The sequence below is a fragment of the Crinia signifera genome, chromosome 6 (genome assembly GCF_055691185.1).
Source record: "Crinia signifera chromosome 6, ASM5569118v1, whole genome shotgun sequence".
Taxonomy (NCBI): Eukaryota; Metazoa; Chordata; class Amphibia; order Anura; family Myobatrachidae; genus Crinia; species Crinia signifera.
Window position 1 is genome coordinate 232,621,342 of NC_139222.1, and position 15,959 is coordinate 232,637,300.

Genomic DNA, 15,959 nt, shown 5'->3' on the forward strand with positions numbered 1-15,959 from the left:
GCAAGTTACTGCAGAAGGTCATCACATGTGTAGTCAGCAGACAGCACATACATGGCAGCATGGTGGCTGCACAAAATTATGGGAGGAGTCTAAAATAACAGGCAACTGAACAGATTTTTCAGACTCCTTGAATCACTGACTGAGATTAGAGAAGTCATCAGGCTGATGATCAGCAACATGGAGTCGCGACCCCATGCTGAGAAGGTCGGGACCCATAGTTTGAGAACCGCTGATCTAATGTACTTAATTATTGAAATGCAAACAGTTTAAGCTTGGTATGATTTCTATATGTGCTTACAACAAATGCTTTGTTACTATACTGCATGTCATTCTAATAAGGGGGAGCGCTCACCTCGTTGGACTATTTAACCCTGGCATGTCCAAACCATGGCACTTGACACAGTTTTGCTATTAGGGAATGCAAAACTATGACAAGGCATGCTGGGATCAAAAAAATAAAAAATGGGGTCCAAAACAACCCATTCATCAGTAACTTTTCCCTAGAAAAATTAATAGCTAATGTTTTCTTTGAGGTTATAAGACTTTAGGGCAGATGTGTTAAACCTGGTGAAGAGATGAAGTGGAGATGAAGTGATAGGTGATAACACACCATCCAATCAGCTGTGTTTGAAAAATGACAGTTCGGAGTTAATTGGCTGGTGCGTTATCACTTTCCACATTGTCTCTTTACCAGGCTTATTATGGGATGCAGTCAATATGCCGGCGGTTGGAATTCCGGCGGTCAAAATACTGGGATTCCGACTGCCGGCATATCATACCGGACCCCTTAATACATCTGTTCCATTGTTTGGATTTTGAGTGCCTTTTCTCATACTTTCTTCCCCTGTGACCTGGAAGGGGGGGTGGGGGGCACCAAATTACTGCTTTGCCCCATGTGACGAAAAGCCCAACTTTTGCCCTGCTTTTTTATTGCTTGCAATTAGGGGGTAAACCGGAGGGATAAATGTTGCTTTTTGACTGTTAGCATTATATAAATCAGTGAGATGCTTATGGGATTTTGATTTTAACAGAACTATGAAAAAATATTTTTTTGCTGTTGTTTGGAGGTGTTGGTGGTGGGGCGAGGCTGTTGGCACTCAGGAACATGTGTCTCACACTCTGTTGAATTCTTACACTCTGTTGAATTCTCCTTTTCTCTTTCTCATGTTGTCAGTACAGTATGTCACTTTGTCACCCTCTCACACCCTGCCTACACTTCTGCTTGTGCATACTAACAAATAAAACATTCTCTTCAACAATTTGACTCTTTGCTGCTTGAATACAAGTGCAGTTATCTATACTGTAACCTTCTGAATTTTGTGGGATAGCAGTGGTAATACACACTCTTGCTTAATTTGGGTTGCAGAGTAAATATAACTGACAGACACATATACAATATAATATTATTATATACATCATTGGTACTTGTGTATTATCACGGCGCCCACGATGTTTATCGTACTGCATCTCATCTTATCGCATGCAATATAGCAGCATGTGATGCGATGCGATGTATGCGATGCATCCGATGAGATGCATGCGATGCATGCGATGCGATACATGCAAGGCGATGCGATTTTTAATTGTACAAGTTCCCTGATGGGTGCTTACAATGTTAAATGTAGAATGTAGAAATGGTTGAGACCGCACCTAACGCAGAATCTGCCTCAATAAACTTAACTCCCAGGCATAGAAGGCAGATGTGCTGGTTCAGACCAGATATCCTCTAGAGATCAGGATCAGGTTGGTTCTTCTCAGATCCACAATATTTCCGGAGATTCGGATTTATTTTTGACAAAGGAACCATGCATTTCTTGTTTGAATGCCAAATGTTTTTTAGTATATAAAATGTAAAAGGAAACTAAATAAATATGCAGTCATCCTACATTATTGTGTATTTGTATATAAGTGGCAGCAAGATCACAGTCAAAGACTATCTCAAAAAAGAATTCTACACTATATAAAAATACCTAAAGTTAGAGATATTAATAATATGCAAAATGTTCAAGTATTAGATTTTTGAAAAGCACAAAAGTATTGGGAAAATGTCAGTGCCTGTGTCGTGGGTAGATTTTGGGTCTGGGACTTCATCTTGGGTTATATCCTTTCACAGATACAGAAAACCCAGGTTGATGTGCATTCAAATGTTGTGGCGAGCCACAGTTGGATCACGCCCATAAGCATTGCTAAAACACGACAACATGCACAGCATGCAATACACATCTCTACCACTGGGTGCCTAATACTCCAGTAATCCAGTGTCGGATGGATATAAAGTACAACACAAGCTCTGGCAAATGGATTGTGACAACTGTTACTGTATTGTATACTGTACACACAGACCAATGGTCAGATGGAGAGAGTAAAAAAAAAACCCTGTAAATCAGTAAATAAAATGTGTTTATTCAGACACAAATGAACGTTTACTGCATGTGTGCGTCCGAATCCCCTTACACAAATAGCATACAATACACACATGCAAATGAATTAAAGCAACAGTGCATTGATGTTGGGCTTGTGTGTGTAGCAAGGCAAATCATTTAATAAAGGGAAGCAGCGCAGAGGCGGAACTAGTGGCGGTGCTAGGGTCACCAGCCAAAATCTTGCCTAGGGCATCATTAAGGCTAGGGCCAACTCTGGTGACATTGCAAATAAGCCTAAAACAAAGTTATGGATTAGGACCCAAACATAATAGCATGTTAGATGGGACAGGAGGGGGGGTGGGTGTATTTTGGCTCTATAGTCAGTAGACTATGGCCAACCGTAAAGAAATGGATGCTTTCTTTCTAGTAGCTAACTTGCCAAAATCTCCACTATAACATATTCAAAAAACTAAATAGACCATATGTGGGCAAACAGACAATGGTTACACGTGACACAGGCAAATAAATAATGTATAGGAAAGGAAATACTTCAGAATTCTCAAACTATGCACATACATGTTGCCTAGCAACAAGTAAATCACAAACTGTTTTTCCACAACAGTTTTTGTTTCCCTAGGTTTTTATATTCACTATGTATGTGTTAACCATGAATTTAGTTGTAAATGGATTGTTGTGTTTCATAACTGGCCAGTTGGAATGATAATCTTTCTTTGTGTGGCCAGCATAGGGTAAATATTACATTACTGTATATGGCTGTGCTGCTATTTAAGCAGACACGTAAGTACAAATTGAGTATCCCTTTTAAAAATATTTGCTAAGTCAGAAAACCAATGTTTCCAAAATGTACTTTTTTTGGGGCATGATATGTAACTAGCACTACTGGGGACATGATATGTAACTGGCTCTTCTGGGGACATGATATGTAACTGGCACTACTGGGGACATCTGTAACTAGCACTACTGGGGACATGATATGTAACTGGCTCTACTGGGGACATGATGTGTAACTGGCATTACTGGGGACATCTGTAACTGACAATACTGGGGACATGATGTGTAATTGGCACTACTTGGGACATGATATGTAACTGGCATTAATGGGGACATCTGTAACTGACACTACTGGGGACATTATTTGTAACTGGCACTACTGGGGACATGATATGTAACTGGCATTAATGGGGACATCTGTAACTGACACTACTGGGGACATTATATGTAACTGGCATTACTGGGGACATGATATGTAACTGGCACTACTGGGGACATGATGTGTAACTGGCATTACTGGGGACATCTGTAACTGGCAATACTGGGGACATGATGTGTAATTGGTATTACTGGGGTCATCTGTAACTGGCACTCCTGGGGACATGATATGTAACTGGCAGTACTGGGGACATGATATGTAACTGGCACTACTGGGGACATGATATGTAACTGGCATTACTGGGGACATCTGTAACTGGCAATACTGGGGACATGATGTGTAATTGGTATTACTGGGGTCATCTGTAACTGGCACTCCTGGGGACATGATATGTAACTGGCAGTACTGGGGACATCATATGTAACTGGCACTACTGGGGACATGATATGTAACTGGCACTACTGGGGACATCTGTAACTGGCACTACTGGGGACATGATGTGTAATTGGTATTACTGGGGTCATCTGTAACTGGCACTCCTGGGGACATGATATGTAACTGGCAGTACTGGGGACATGATATGTAACTGGCACTACTGGGGACATGATACAGTTATGGCCTGGTACATCGTGGCTGCGTTGCGCATAAAGTGCGCCATGCAAATCGCGCCTGGATCGCGCCTGCTCCTTGCGCTATAGTCCCGTTATAGATCGCGTTATAACGTAACGTAATCTTGTAAATGTAACCTGCACTTACACTCATTGACCACCAGATGTCACTTTTCCCAAACAGTACAGCGCATGCGTAAAAATCTCTTCTACAAAACAGTGGCCGCCACGACTTTTCACTACGGATTTTGTCCTTACTTTACGGACAGTTTGTACAGTATTTATTCGCAGAAGCAGCTACGTACGGTCATTTATGTAATTGGTACAGAAGCCATGCTAACCTTTGCTATTGCTGGATGACTACTTAAAACATTATTTGAGGACCTACAGTATCATACTTTACACTACGGATTTTGTCCTTACTTTACGGACAGAGTTATTTTCTTTTATTCGCAGCCGCAGTGACGTACTGTATGGTCATGAACTGTATGTGATTGGTGCAGAAGCCATGCTAACCATCTGCCAAAAGTAAAATCACAGGCAATAGTGGCCTAGCGGGTAGAGGCACGGTTTCACTATCTCAGTATCAGTAGTTCGATCCTCAGTTGGTTACATTATATTTTTATTTTTGAAACGTTCTTTTTTTTTTTTTTTAAACTAATACAGGTACTGTAGTTACAGTAGTTGGTGCTTATCAAATTCTTTCGGACTTTTCCACAAACAAAAATTCACAATGGCAGGCATCCATGTACACGATAGTTAATACCCATACTGTACATACTGTACGGCGCTACAGAGAACGGTTTTTTTCGCAAAATAGATTTAGCTGTGCAGGTAAAACTCCTTGCCTTGAGGACCGTGTTTCGGGATAAAATTCGCTAACCTTTGCTAACCAGTCACTTTTCACTACGGATCTTGTCCTTAGTTTACGGACAGTTTGTACAGTATTTATTCGCAGAAGCAGCTACGTACGGTCATGTATGTAATTGGTACAGAAGCCATGCTAACCTTTGCTATTGCTGGATGACTACTTAAAACATTATTTGAGGACCTACAGTATCATACTTTACACTACGGATTTTGTCCTTACTTTACGGACAGAGTTATTTTCTTTTATTCGCAGCCGCAGTGACGTACTGGATGGTCATGAACTGTATGTGATTGGTGCAGAAGCCATGCTAACCATCTGCCAAAAGTAAAATCACAGGCAATAGTGGCCTAGCGGGTAGAGGCACGGTTTCACTATCTCAGTATCAGTAGTTCGATCCTCAGTTGGTTACATTATATTTTTATTTTTGAAACGTTCTTTTTTTTTTTTTAAACTAATACAGGTAGTTACAGTAATTGGTGCTTATCAAATTCTTTCGGACTTTTCCACAAACAAAAATTCACAATGGCAGGCATCCATGTACACGATAGTTAATACCCATACTGTACTGCGCTACAGAGAACGTTTTTTTTCCGCAACAATAGATTTCTCCAAACTCAGACACAGACCGACACCTCAGACAATAAGATGTTGATTGCAGTCATATGTTAATTGAAGTCTGCCTTTTTGTTTGTATATAATTCAAATGCACCTATCAGCTTCATGAAGGATTTCCTTTGTCTCTGCCAGCATAAATTCAGCTACAGATATTAAAATTGTCAAACAATCCAGTTTGTTTTTCTGCATCTAAACCGTGTAGAATTGCTACGGATCGTCTCTTCATCTCTTGCCTGTATACAAGCACGAGATTGTACCTGTACACCTGGACTATTCATTCTGCTGAATCCAAAGTCAAGTTGTTGCTGCGTTCCTGTTCTACCAAGCGTTACCATCATACTGCCTTCCTTCCGCAAGAAGAGTACAGTATCATCTCGCTGGAGCAGTAAGTACACTATACAGTAGTACAGTCATTTGTACATTTCACTGATTGCTGCATTACAGTATACAGTAAGCAGCACTACAAAACGGTCCCTGCGCGGAAGCGCTCGTTTCCCACCCTTCCCTGAATGAAGATGTTTCCCTTTTTTCCCTACTGTTCAAATGCACCCGGTGCAGAATACTGTATACAATCGCCTGCTGTGTATACTGTATTCAGATACTGCAGGCTGCCGCTATGGGTATTGCCCGTAAATACTAGAGTCTGTTTCGCAGACTACTGAAACTGTATACAGTAGCGAGTAGTGATATCGTGATTTTTGATGTTCAGTGCAGTGCAGTAGAGATAGCGCCATTGAGAATATTGTACAATGTGTTAAAATTGCCTGGTGTGTATGGGCCGCAAATCCCCGACTAGCGATGACAGTACTCTATTAGGGTGGGCTACTGTAGGCTGCTAAATACTAGTTCTCTCCGTAATACCATTGGTGTAATACCGTAAAACACGTATTTTTTCCTCAGAGGGGACCGGTGTTTTTCTCATGTTTACAGACTGTTTCGCAGGCTTAGTCAGTAGTAGGAGCACGTGATACAGTATCGTGATTTTTTCATCTGAAAATTGCCTGGTGTGTATGGTCCAGAGTTCCCCGACTAGTGATGAGAATACTGTACTTTATTAGGCTACTGCAGGCTGCCGCTATGGGTATTGTCCGTATAATGTGTAATAAATCCTGGATTGGGGTATTGTCAGTAATATTGTTGTAATACCGTAAATAACGGATCATTTTGCATTTTTTCCCGCATACTGTACTAGTAATTGAAGTAGTCACAGCAATAGGATCACGTGGTATCGTGATTTTCCGCCATTTTAGGGATCAACATGGATGCCACATACAGTACAGTGCAGTGCAGTAGAGATAGCGCCATTTAGAATATTGTACGTGTTAAAATTGCCTGGTGTGTATAGGCCGCAGATCCCCGACTAGCGATGACAATACTCTATTAGGGTGGGCTACTACTGGCAGGCTGCTACTATGGGTATTCTCGTATAATCTGTGCAACTGTAAATACTGTTGGTGTAATACTGTAAATACTGTACAGTAACGTATTTTTTCGCAGGTGGGGGATTTTTGCGCATATTAATAGACTATTTCGCAGACTCAGTCATACTGTATTTGTGTAAAAAAAATCCCCTAGCTGTGTACAAAATCCCCTAGCTGTGGGTGTATTGTAAGTACTGTACAGTCATTACATTAAAAGTAATGCCATGACCACAGGCTGCTCCCCCTGCATAATAATTTGTGTCATGGCATTACTATTATTAATAGTAATGCCATGACACAAATTATTATACAGGGGGAGCAGCCTGTGGTGTCATTGCATTATTATTATACAGAGGGAGCAGCCTGTGGTGTCATGGCATTACTTTTACAGTATATTATACAGGGGTAGCAGCCTGTGGTGTCATGGCATTATTATTATGCAGAGGGAGCAGCCTGTGGTGTCATGGCATAATGCCATGACACCACAGGCTGCTCCCCCTGTACAATAATAATGACACCACAGGGTGCTCCACCTGTATAATATAAAAGTAATGCCATGACCACAGGCTGCTCCCCCTGTATAATAATTTGTGTCATGGCATTACTATTATTAATAGTAATGCCATGACACAAATTATTATACAGGTGGAGCAGCCTGTGGTGTCATTGCATTATTATTATACAGAGGGAGCAGCCTGTGGTGTCATGGCATTACTTTTACAGTATATTATACAGGGGTAGCAGCCTGTGGTGTCATGGCATTATTATTATGCAGAGGGAGCAGCCTGTGGTGTCATGGCATAATGCCATGACACCACAGGCTGCTCCCCCTGTACAATAATAATGACACCACAGGGTGCTCCACCTGTATAATATAAAAGTAATGCCATGACCACAGGCTGCTCCCCCTGTATAATAATTTGTGTCATGGCATTACTATTATTAATAGTAATGCCATGACACAAATTATTATACAGGGGGAGCAGCCTGTGGTGTCATTGCATTATTATTATACAGAGGGAGCAGCCTGTGGTGTCATGGCATTACTTTTACAGTATATTATACAGGGGTAGCAGCCTGTGGTGTCATGGCATTATTATTATGCAGAGGGAGCAGCCTGTGGTGTCATGGCATAATGCCATGACACCACAGGCTGCTCCCCCTGTACAATAATAATGACACCACAGGGTGCTCGCTCCACCTGTATAATATAAAAGTAATGCCATGACCACAGGCTGCTCCCCCTGTATAATAATTTGTGTCATGGCATTACTATTATTAATAGTAATGCCATGACACAAATTATTATACAGGGGGAGCAGCCTGTGGTGTCATTGCATTATTATTAATACAGTATACATGAAACAGCACAGCAGATACTGTACTGTATGTCGTTTTAGATCATGTTAACTTACTACTGTCCTGTGTTTTATCCTCGACCAGGCTCCTCCTGTCCTGCTGCGGCTCCACAAATTTCTGTTCCCCTCTCTGCGGCCTCCTGAAGCGTCCCCCATGAGTTGCTCTGCGGGCGGCCCCAGCCTTCCTCCAGTCTCTGAGTGCAGACGCGTGGGTGGGAGGCGTCAACGTCATGACGTCCACACCGCACCCAGCGTCTGCCGACTGCCACTGGGGATAAAAGGGAACAGGCTGCCGACCGGAGCCCTCCTCCTTGTAGCCGTGGAGGCCGGCGGCCATGTTGCTGTGGCCTCAGACATCATTTAAAAAACCACAGGAACATGGCCGCCCACAGGAACATGGCCGCCGGCCTCAGAAACGGGCGCGGCGGCGCGGCCCGCAGCACACCTGCCAGAGCGGCCTGGGGGGCAGATGGCACCCTGCCCCCTGCCCAGCCCGCCCCTGCCTCCACCCCTCCTAGTCTGTCTGTCTAAGCCCCATCTGTTAACGTACTGTACTTTTGTTTATCGCTTCATCCCTTTTATTGAAAAAAAAAGCTCATGTCTATGCAGTACGGTCACATACAGTAATTTTCGGTACTTGTGACTTACAGTATCTGGGCAGCCAATGTTGAAATTGTATGCCAGTACCCTAAGCATGCGATTTGATGCGATTTCCCTTGAAATTCCTTTGAAGAGAAAATTGCTGTTGCATTGTACAGTATGCTATTGTATTGCATGCGATGCGATTTGATGCGATTTTAATACTGTATGTACAGATGTACCCAGATGCCTGTTTCATATGTGAAATGGCCCCCCAGACCCCATTTTTAATTGTATTCCCACCCTGATGGCTAAATGCCCCCATTGTTAACGCCACCCCACTATCAACGCCAACCCGAAGCGTGGCGAGCGGCGGCGTTACGCGTCCTCCGACCTTTTCATACCCCCACAATCCACGTCGGCGTGGAGTTGATTTTATATAGTGTGGCGAGCGCAAGTGGGGTGGCGTTAACAATGGGGGCATTTAGCCATCAGGGTGGGAATACAATAAAAAATGGGGTCAATTGTATGATTGTATGCGATGCAATTTGACGCGATTTTTAGGTGCGATGAAGAAAATCGGGCGCCCAAATAAGTCACAAGTACCTAATTTTCACTACTGTAATACTGTACCATAATACAATACTGTATGCTACTGTATTGTACTGTAACTAATGTACTGTACTGTACTGTATGTACTGTATTAACTTGAATCTTATTGTTGTGTATTGTAGAGTGCACTGCCTACTGAAGATGGTGAAAACAAAAAAATTCTATTCTGGAGAACCTACACTTGCATGTCCCAAGAGAATGGCTGCATTAGTGCCAAACATTAAAAATAATATCGTTAAGAAGAAAGCAGGAAAAGAAAATATTCCTGTTGTCAAACTGCGTAAAAATGCCAAGGCCAAGAACAAGTCTTTGTTCGCGACTACAGGAGAATCTCACGATGACTGTCTGGTGCAAGACATTAACACTGATGCACAGCAAGACATTAACACAGTGACAGATGTGTCAGTTCCCGTAGATAATGACTTGCACCCTTTGGAGCTTCACATTACACCTCTTGAACAAAAATCTCAATCACCGTCCCGTAGGAAACTTAACTTTCTGGATCACAACCCACCACAATGTAGCTGCACAGGGCTGGTGAGAGACATTTTGGGCAAGATGACCCGCCTGGAAACCCAAAACAATGGACTGTCTGTACATGTGGATGAACTGAAAGCGGAAATTCATGTACTGACAGGACAAATTAAAGTGCTGTCAGGAGGTCTGAATGACATGCTTGCTCAAGCCAAACAATGGCAAGCTGCTACAGGGCCACCCATTACACCCACAACATCTAATCCAGTACAATCACAATTTGACTGCCCTGATGCATTTGAAACAGAGGATTTTGACTTGGAAATGACCCAACCAACCACATCTTTCCACTTTTCTGATTTGGAGATGACACCAGCTTCATCCAACCGATTGGCCAGCCCTAGCGTGGACACAGAAACTGTTTTACCAAATGAATTGGTGAACATGGACACAACACCAGTGTCATCTCACTGGTTGCCTGCCACACATAATGCTTCAGATACACAACAACGTCAGACCAACTTAACAAGTACCCCACTGACATCTCACTGGTTGGCTGACAGACACAATGCACCATCCCAAGCCTCTAACAACATGGACACTGCAATGGTTGCATCATCCCAATTGTCCCCTGGAAATATGATCGTCGCAACCTTACCTCAACATCAAACAACATCACCTCTACATGAAAGAACACCTAGAAGCATACCCAAAGAATTGTGCGCTGTGGGGATTTCCTTGCCTGACATGCCACTCAAAGTCATCACAGCTGAGGGTGTCAACACTCTCTTTAAAGCAGCGAAGATGGAAATGCACCGTTATGCACAACAGATTTTCCAAGAGCATGTTTCTTTTGACCTGTATAAGAATTGGTGCAATCGGGTCAATTATGATGGGCAACGTAATAAATTTGCAATCCCAGAAAATCTGCGCCTCGATATAGTGACACGGCTCATGGGGAAATTTGAGCTTACAAAGGCTGATTGTACAAAGATAAAGGACACTTTAAATGGATTGCTACGGATGCCCAGAGTTACACGCTGGACGTGCTTACTGTAGCACAGCAACTGGAGACGTCTCTTCAAACTGGCATCTACTGTACTCACAGAACAAAGGACTGGCAATGAAATGGAAAAAAAGTACGTTTATGATCTTACTGTACTGTACTGTATCTCTCTCCCTCTCTCCCATCCCCTTCCCCTGCCAACATGTTTCCCCCCCCCCCCCCCCCCGAAACCCTTGTGACCATTCAGTACTAACGTTATTCTTTATTCTTCTCTCCCATTATCCACCATGACACTCTACCATGAGCAAAATCAAGCGTGTTTGGGACAGAGAACAAAGGACTGGCAATGAAATGGAAAAAAAGTAAGTTTATGATCTTACTGTACATTATCTCTCTCCCTCTCTCCCATCCCCTTCCCCTGCCAACATGTCTCCCCCCCCCCCCCCGAAACCCTTGTGACCATTCAGTACTAATGCTATTCTTTATTCTTCTCCCCTTATCCACCACATGCCACTCTACAATGAGCAAAATCAAGCGAGTTTGGGACCGAGAACAAAGGACTGGCAATGAAATGGAAAAAAAGTACGTTTATGATCTTACTGTACATTACTGTATCTCTCTCCCTCTCTCCCATCCCCTTCCCCTGCCAACATGTGTCTCCCCACCCCCCCCGAAACCCTTGTGACCATTCAGTACTAACGTTACTGTATTCTTTATTCTTCTCTCCCATTATCCACCATGACACTCTACCATGAGCAAAATCAAGCGTGTTTGGGACAGAGAACAAAGGACAGGCAATAAAATGGAAAAAAAGTAAGTTTATGATCTTACTGTACATTATCTCTCTCCCTCTCTCCCATCCCCTTCCCCTGCCAACATGTCTCCCCCCCCCCCCCCCCCGAAACCCTTGTGACCATTCAGTACTAATGCTATTCTTTATTCTTCTCCCCTTATCCACCACATGCCACTCTACAATGAGCAAAATCAAGCGAGTTTGGGACCGAGAACAAAGGACTGGCAATGAAATGGAAAAAAAGTACGTTTACTGTATGATCTTACTGTACATTACTGTATCTCTCTCCCTCTCTCCCATCCCCTTCCCCTGCCAACATGTGTCTCCCCCCCCCCGAAACCCTTGTGACCATTCAGTACTAACGTTACTGTATTCTTTATTCTTCTCTCCCATTATCCACCATGACACTCTACCATGAGCAAAATCAAGCGTGTTTGGGACCGAGAACAAAGGACTGGCAATGAAATGGAAAAAAAGTACGTTTATGATCTTACTGTACTGTACATTATCTCTCTCCCTCTCTCCCATCCCCTTCCCCTGCCAACATGTCCCCCCCCCCCCCGAAACCCTTGTGACCATTCAGTACTAACGCTATTCTTTTTTCTTCTCCCCTTATCCACCACATGCCACTCTACAATGAGCAAAATCAAGCGTGTTTTGGATAGAGAACAAAGGACAGCCACGCCTTGCAAAAAGCTTTGTTGTGACCAACAGTACTTTAAATTATTGTACCTAAAATACTGTATGACTTTGTCCTGTTTAAATTAATGTGCTGTGTTTTTTTTATTTTATTTTTTATTATACTGTATTTGAAGTCCCCACACATGATTCAAATTGTACAGTATGGTACTGTGTAAAGAAGTTTTGGAAAGATGTACTGTACTGACACCTGCCCAGTAGACTGTACTGTAATAATTACAAACTGCAAACCATCTTTAATGAAACGTACTGACAGTAATGATTGTTATAAATTTTTTATTAAAAAAAAAAAAAAAATTATATTAATTCTAATAATAAATTGAAAATCCGATTTATTATCATCTGCAGCATTTGCACCACTCTTCTTAACCCCTTCCCGACATTTGACGTACATTTACGTCATGGTCGGGAAGCACTTCCCGACACATGGCGTAAATGTACGTCATGGATTTAAACTGTCACCGCGTCTATAGACGCGGTGACAGTTTCAACATGTCTGCTGTCCCTGACAGCAGACATGTCCGTGCATGCCCCGGGGGGGCTGCGATGCCGCCCCCCCGTCGGCGATCGCTGTGATTGGCTGTTCAGTGTGAACAGCCATTCACAGCGTTTTCCTGTGTCACCGGCGAATAACGTTCGCCGGTGACACGGGATCAGAGGTGATTGGTGCTGTAAAGTACAGCACCAATCACCGCGGGGTGTAAGGGTGACACTGGTGTCACCCCACCTCACCCCGCCCGCCCCCAAAGGCCGTGATTGGTCCGTCGGACCGACGGACCAATCACAGCCAAGGAGGGAGATTTAAACTAACGGTGACTGCACTGCAGACGCCATTCCGGTCTGGAAAGCGTGCAGTGCGGTCACCGTACCCCCCTGCCGCCATACTGACCAGAAATACTTGCTGCAATACTTACCTGATCGCTGCTGATTGCTTCCTGGATCCTGTGCAATAATTGTGCCATACTGTGATATTGTGCTGCTGCACTGTATTAGTATTAGCTAGATAGATAGAGAGATAGATAGAGATAGATAGAGAGAGATATATAGAGATAGATAGAGAGAGATAGAGAGAGATAGAGAGAGAGAGATAGAGAGAGATAGAGAGAGATAGAGAGAGATAGAGAGAGAGATAGTGTCAGAGAGTGCTATATTTTGTGCTGCTGCAGTGTGATATAGTTATAGATAGAGAGAGAGAGATAGAGAGAGAGATAGAGAGAGAGGCCTACTGACAGAGTGCTATATTTTGTGCTGCTGCAGTGTGATAGTTATAGAGAGATAGAGAGAGATAGAGAGAGAGAGATAGAGAGAGATAGAGAGAGATAGTGACAGATTGTGCTACTATTTTTTATATAACTGACTGCTGCCCCCTCCTTTTGTGCTGATCAGTATAAATTAACTGATCAGTAACTTTTTGGGGGCGCAGGTTTTTTTTTATATATAGATATACCTGTGAGTGCTGCTGCTGCAGTGTCATAGAGTGTTAGATAGTGTTAGATAGTGAGAGATAGAGAGATAGAGAGAGATAGTGATAGAGAGTGCTAAATTTTGTGTCTGCTGTCCCCGCCTTTTGTGCTGATCACTATATCTGAGGTGATCAGCAACTTTTTTGGGGGTACAGAGGTTTTTTTTTTTATATATACCTGTCAGTTGCACCAAAGGTTGTGCACCTGCTGCACCTCACTGGTAATCAGTGTCGCATCACTGATCACCTTTTTTTTTTGTGTGTGTGCTGTGGGGTATTTTTTTAATTTTTTTTTTTACACACACTGTGATTTTGTGGGTGTCCTGTGGCCGCTGTGCGCTGATCAGTGACGTACATCACTGATCATCTCTTTCGGCACAGGGTTGATCTATTTTTTTTTTTTTTTGATCAAATTCCTGTTGCCTTTGAGCGCTGTTCAGTGACAGACGTTACTGACCAACATCTGTGCTCAATTTTTGGCGCAGGACCTTTTTTTTTTTTAACCCCTTCCTTTTTTTTTTTTTAACCCCTTCATTTTTTTTTTTTTTTAACCCCTTCATTTTTTTTTTTTTATTGGTATAAAGCATTTTTTTTTTTTTCTGCACCACATACACACTACACACTACATACCCCCCGGATTGAAATAAAGTTTGTGCCCCCCCCTACACTATACACGTGTTGAAACATTTCACTACCGGTAACACAAAAATAAAAATGGCATCCCAAATGTCCTCCCAAATGTCCTCCCAAATGTCCTCCCAATCATCCAGGAGAATGTATTCAGTGGAGGAGGCATATGCCATGCTTGCTTCTGACTCTGACACAGGCAGTGATGCAAGCGGGGAATTTGAAGGATTTGCCTTAAGCTCCTCTTCCTCCTCTGCTGATGAGGGACCCCCTCAAAGACGCCCCCGTAGATCAGCTGAGATTCCCCCCCCAATAATTGATCTAGTATGGACCCCACCACCAGACAATTTTGAGCCCCAGGTTCCTGAGTTTTTGGGCATGCCAGGAATCCAATTTGATTCCACAGGTCTCAGAGAAATTGACTTTTTCAAATTATTTTTCTCTGATGATTTTATAAATTTAATGGTGGACCAAACTAATTTATATGCCCAGCAGTTTATTGCTCAAAACCCCACGTCATCATTTGCTAGGTGGACCCCTGTAGATGCAGTAGAGATGATGACGTTTTGGGGTCTGGTGTTTCATATGGGCATAGTAAAAAAGCCAGAAATTAGGCAATATTGGAGTACAGATGTTCTGTACAGTACTCCATTTTACCGTATGGCCATGCCCCGGACTCGATTTGAGACAATTCTTAAATTCATACATTACACCGATAATGCACAGTGCCCACCCAGAGATGATCCCACCTTTGACCGGCTATTCAAAGTCAGGCCGGTCATTGATCATTTCAGTGCCAAATTTGAAGAGGTGTACATCCCTGAAAAATTTATTTGTATCGACGAGTCCCTTATACATTTTAAAGGAAGGGTTAAATTCCGCCAGTACCTTCCCAGTAAGAGGGCAAGGTATGGCATAAAAATGTATAAGCTGTGTGAAAGCACCTCAGGGTACACCCACAGGTTTAGGGTTTATGAAGGGAAGGATTCAAGAATTCAACCGCCAGAATGCCCCCCCTCCCTCGTAGGTGTTAGTGGGAAAATTGTCTGGGATTTAGTGCACCCCTTCCTGGATAAAGGTTATCACCTCTATGTGGATAACTTTTACACTAGCATCCCCCTGTTTAAGGCCCTTGGTTCAAGAGGTACAGCAGCTTGCGGTACTGTGCGCAAGAACCAAAGAGGCCTCCCAAAAACGCACATTGCCCAAGTAATGAGAAGGGGTGAAAGCAGGGGAATATGCACCGAAAATATGTTGTTGGTCAAATATAAGGACAAGAGGGATGTCCTTATACTGACAA

The 15,959-nt window shown here is 43.0% G+C and overlaps 1 protein-coding gene across 1 annotated transcript; it reads left to right on the forward strand.

The window, feature by feature from the left end:
• The first annotated feature begins 5,694 nt into the window (after positions 1-5,694).
• LOC146009072 (uncharacterized) lies at positions 5,695-11,201 on the forward strand. The gene is made up of 2 exons (XM_083149097.1): positions 5,695-6,013; positions 9,721-11,201. Exon 2 carries the CDS (start codon positions 9,740-9,742, stop codon positions 11,129-11,131), a length of 1,392 nt encoding a protein of 463 aa, XP_083005223.1. The 5' UTR covers positions 5,695-6,013; positions 9,721-9,739; the 3' UTR covers positions 11,132-11,201.
• The last annotated feature ends 4,758 nt before the right edge of the window (positions 11,202-15,959 follow it).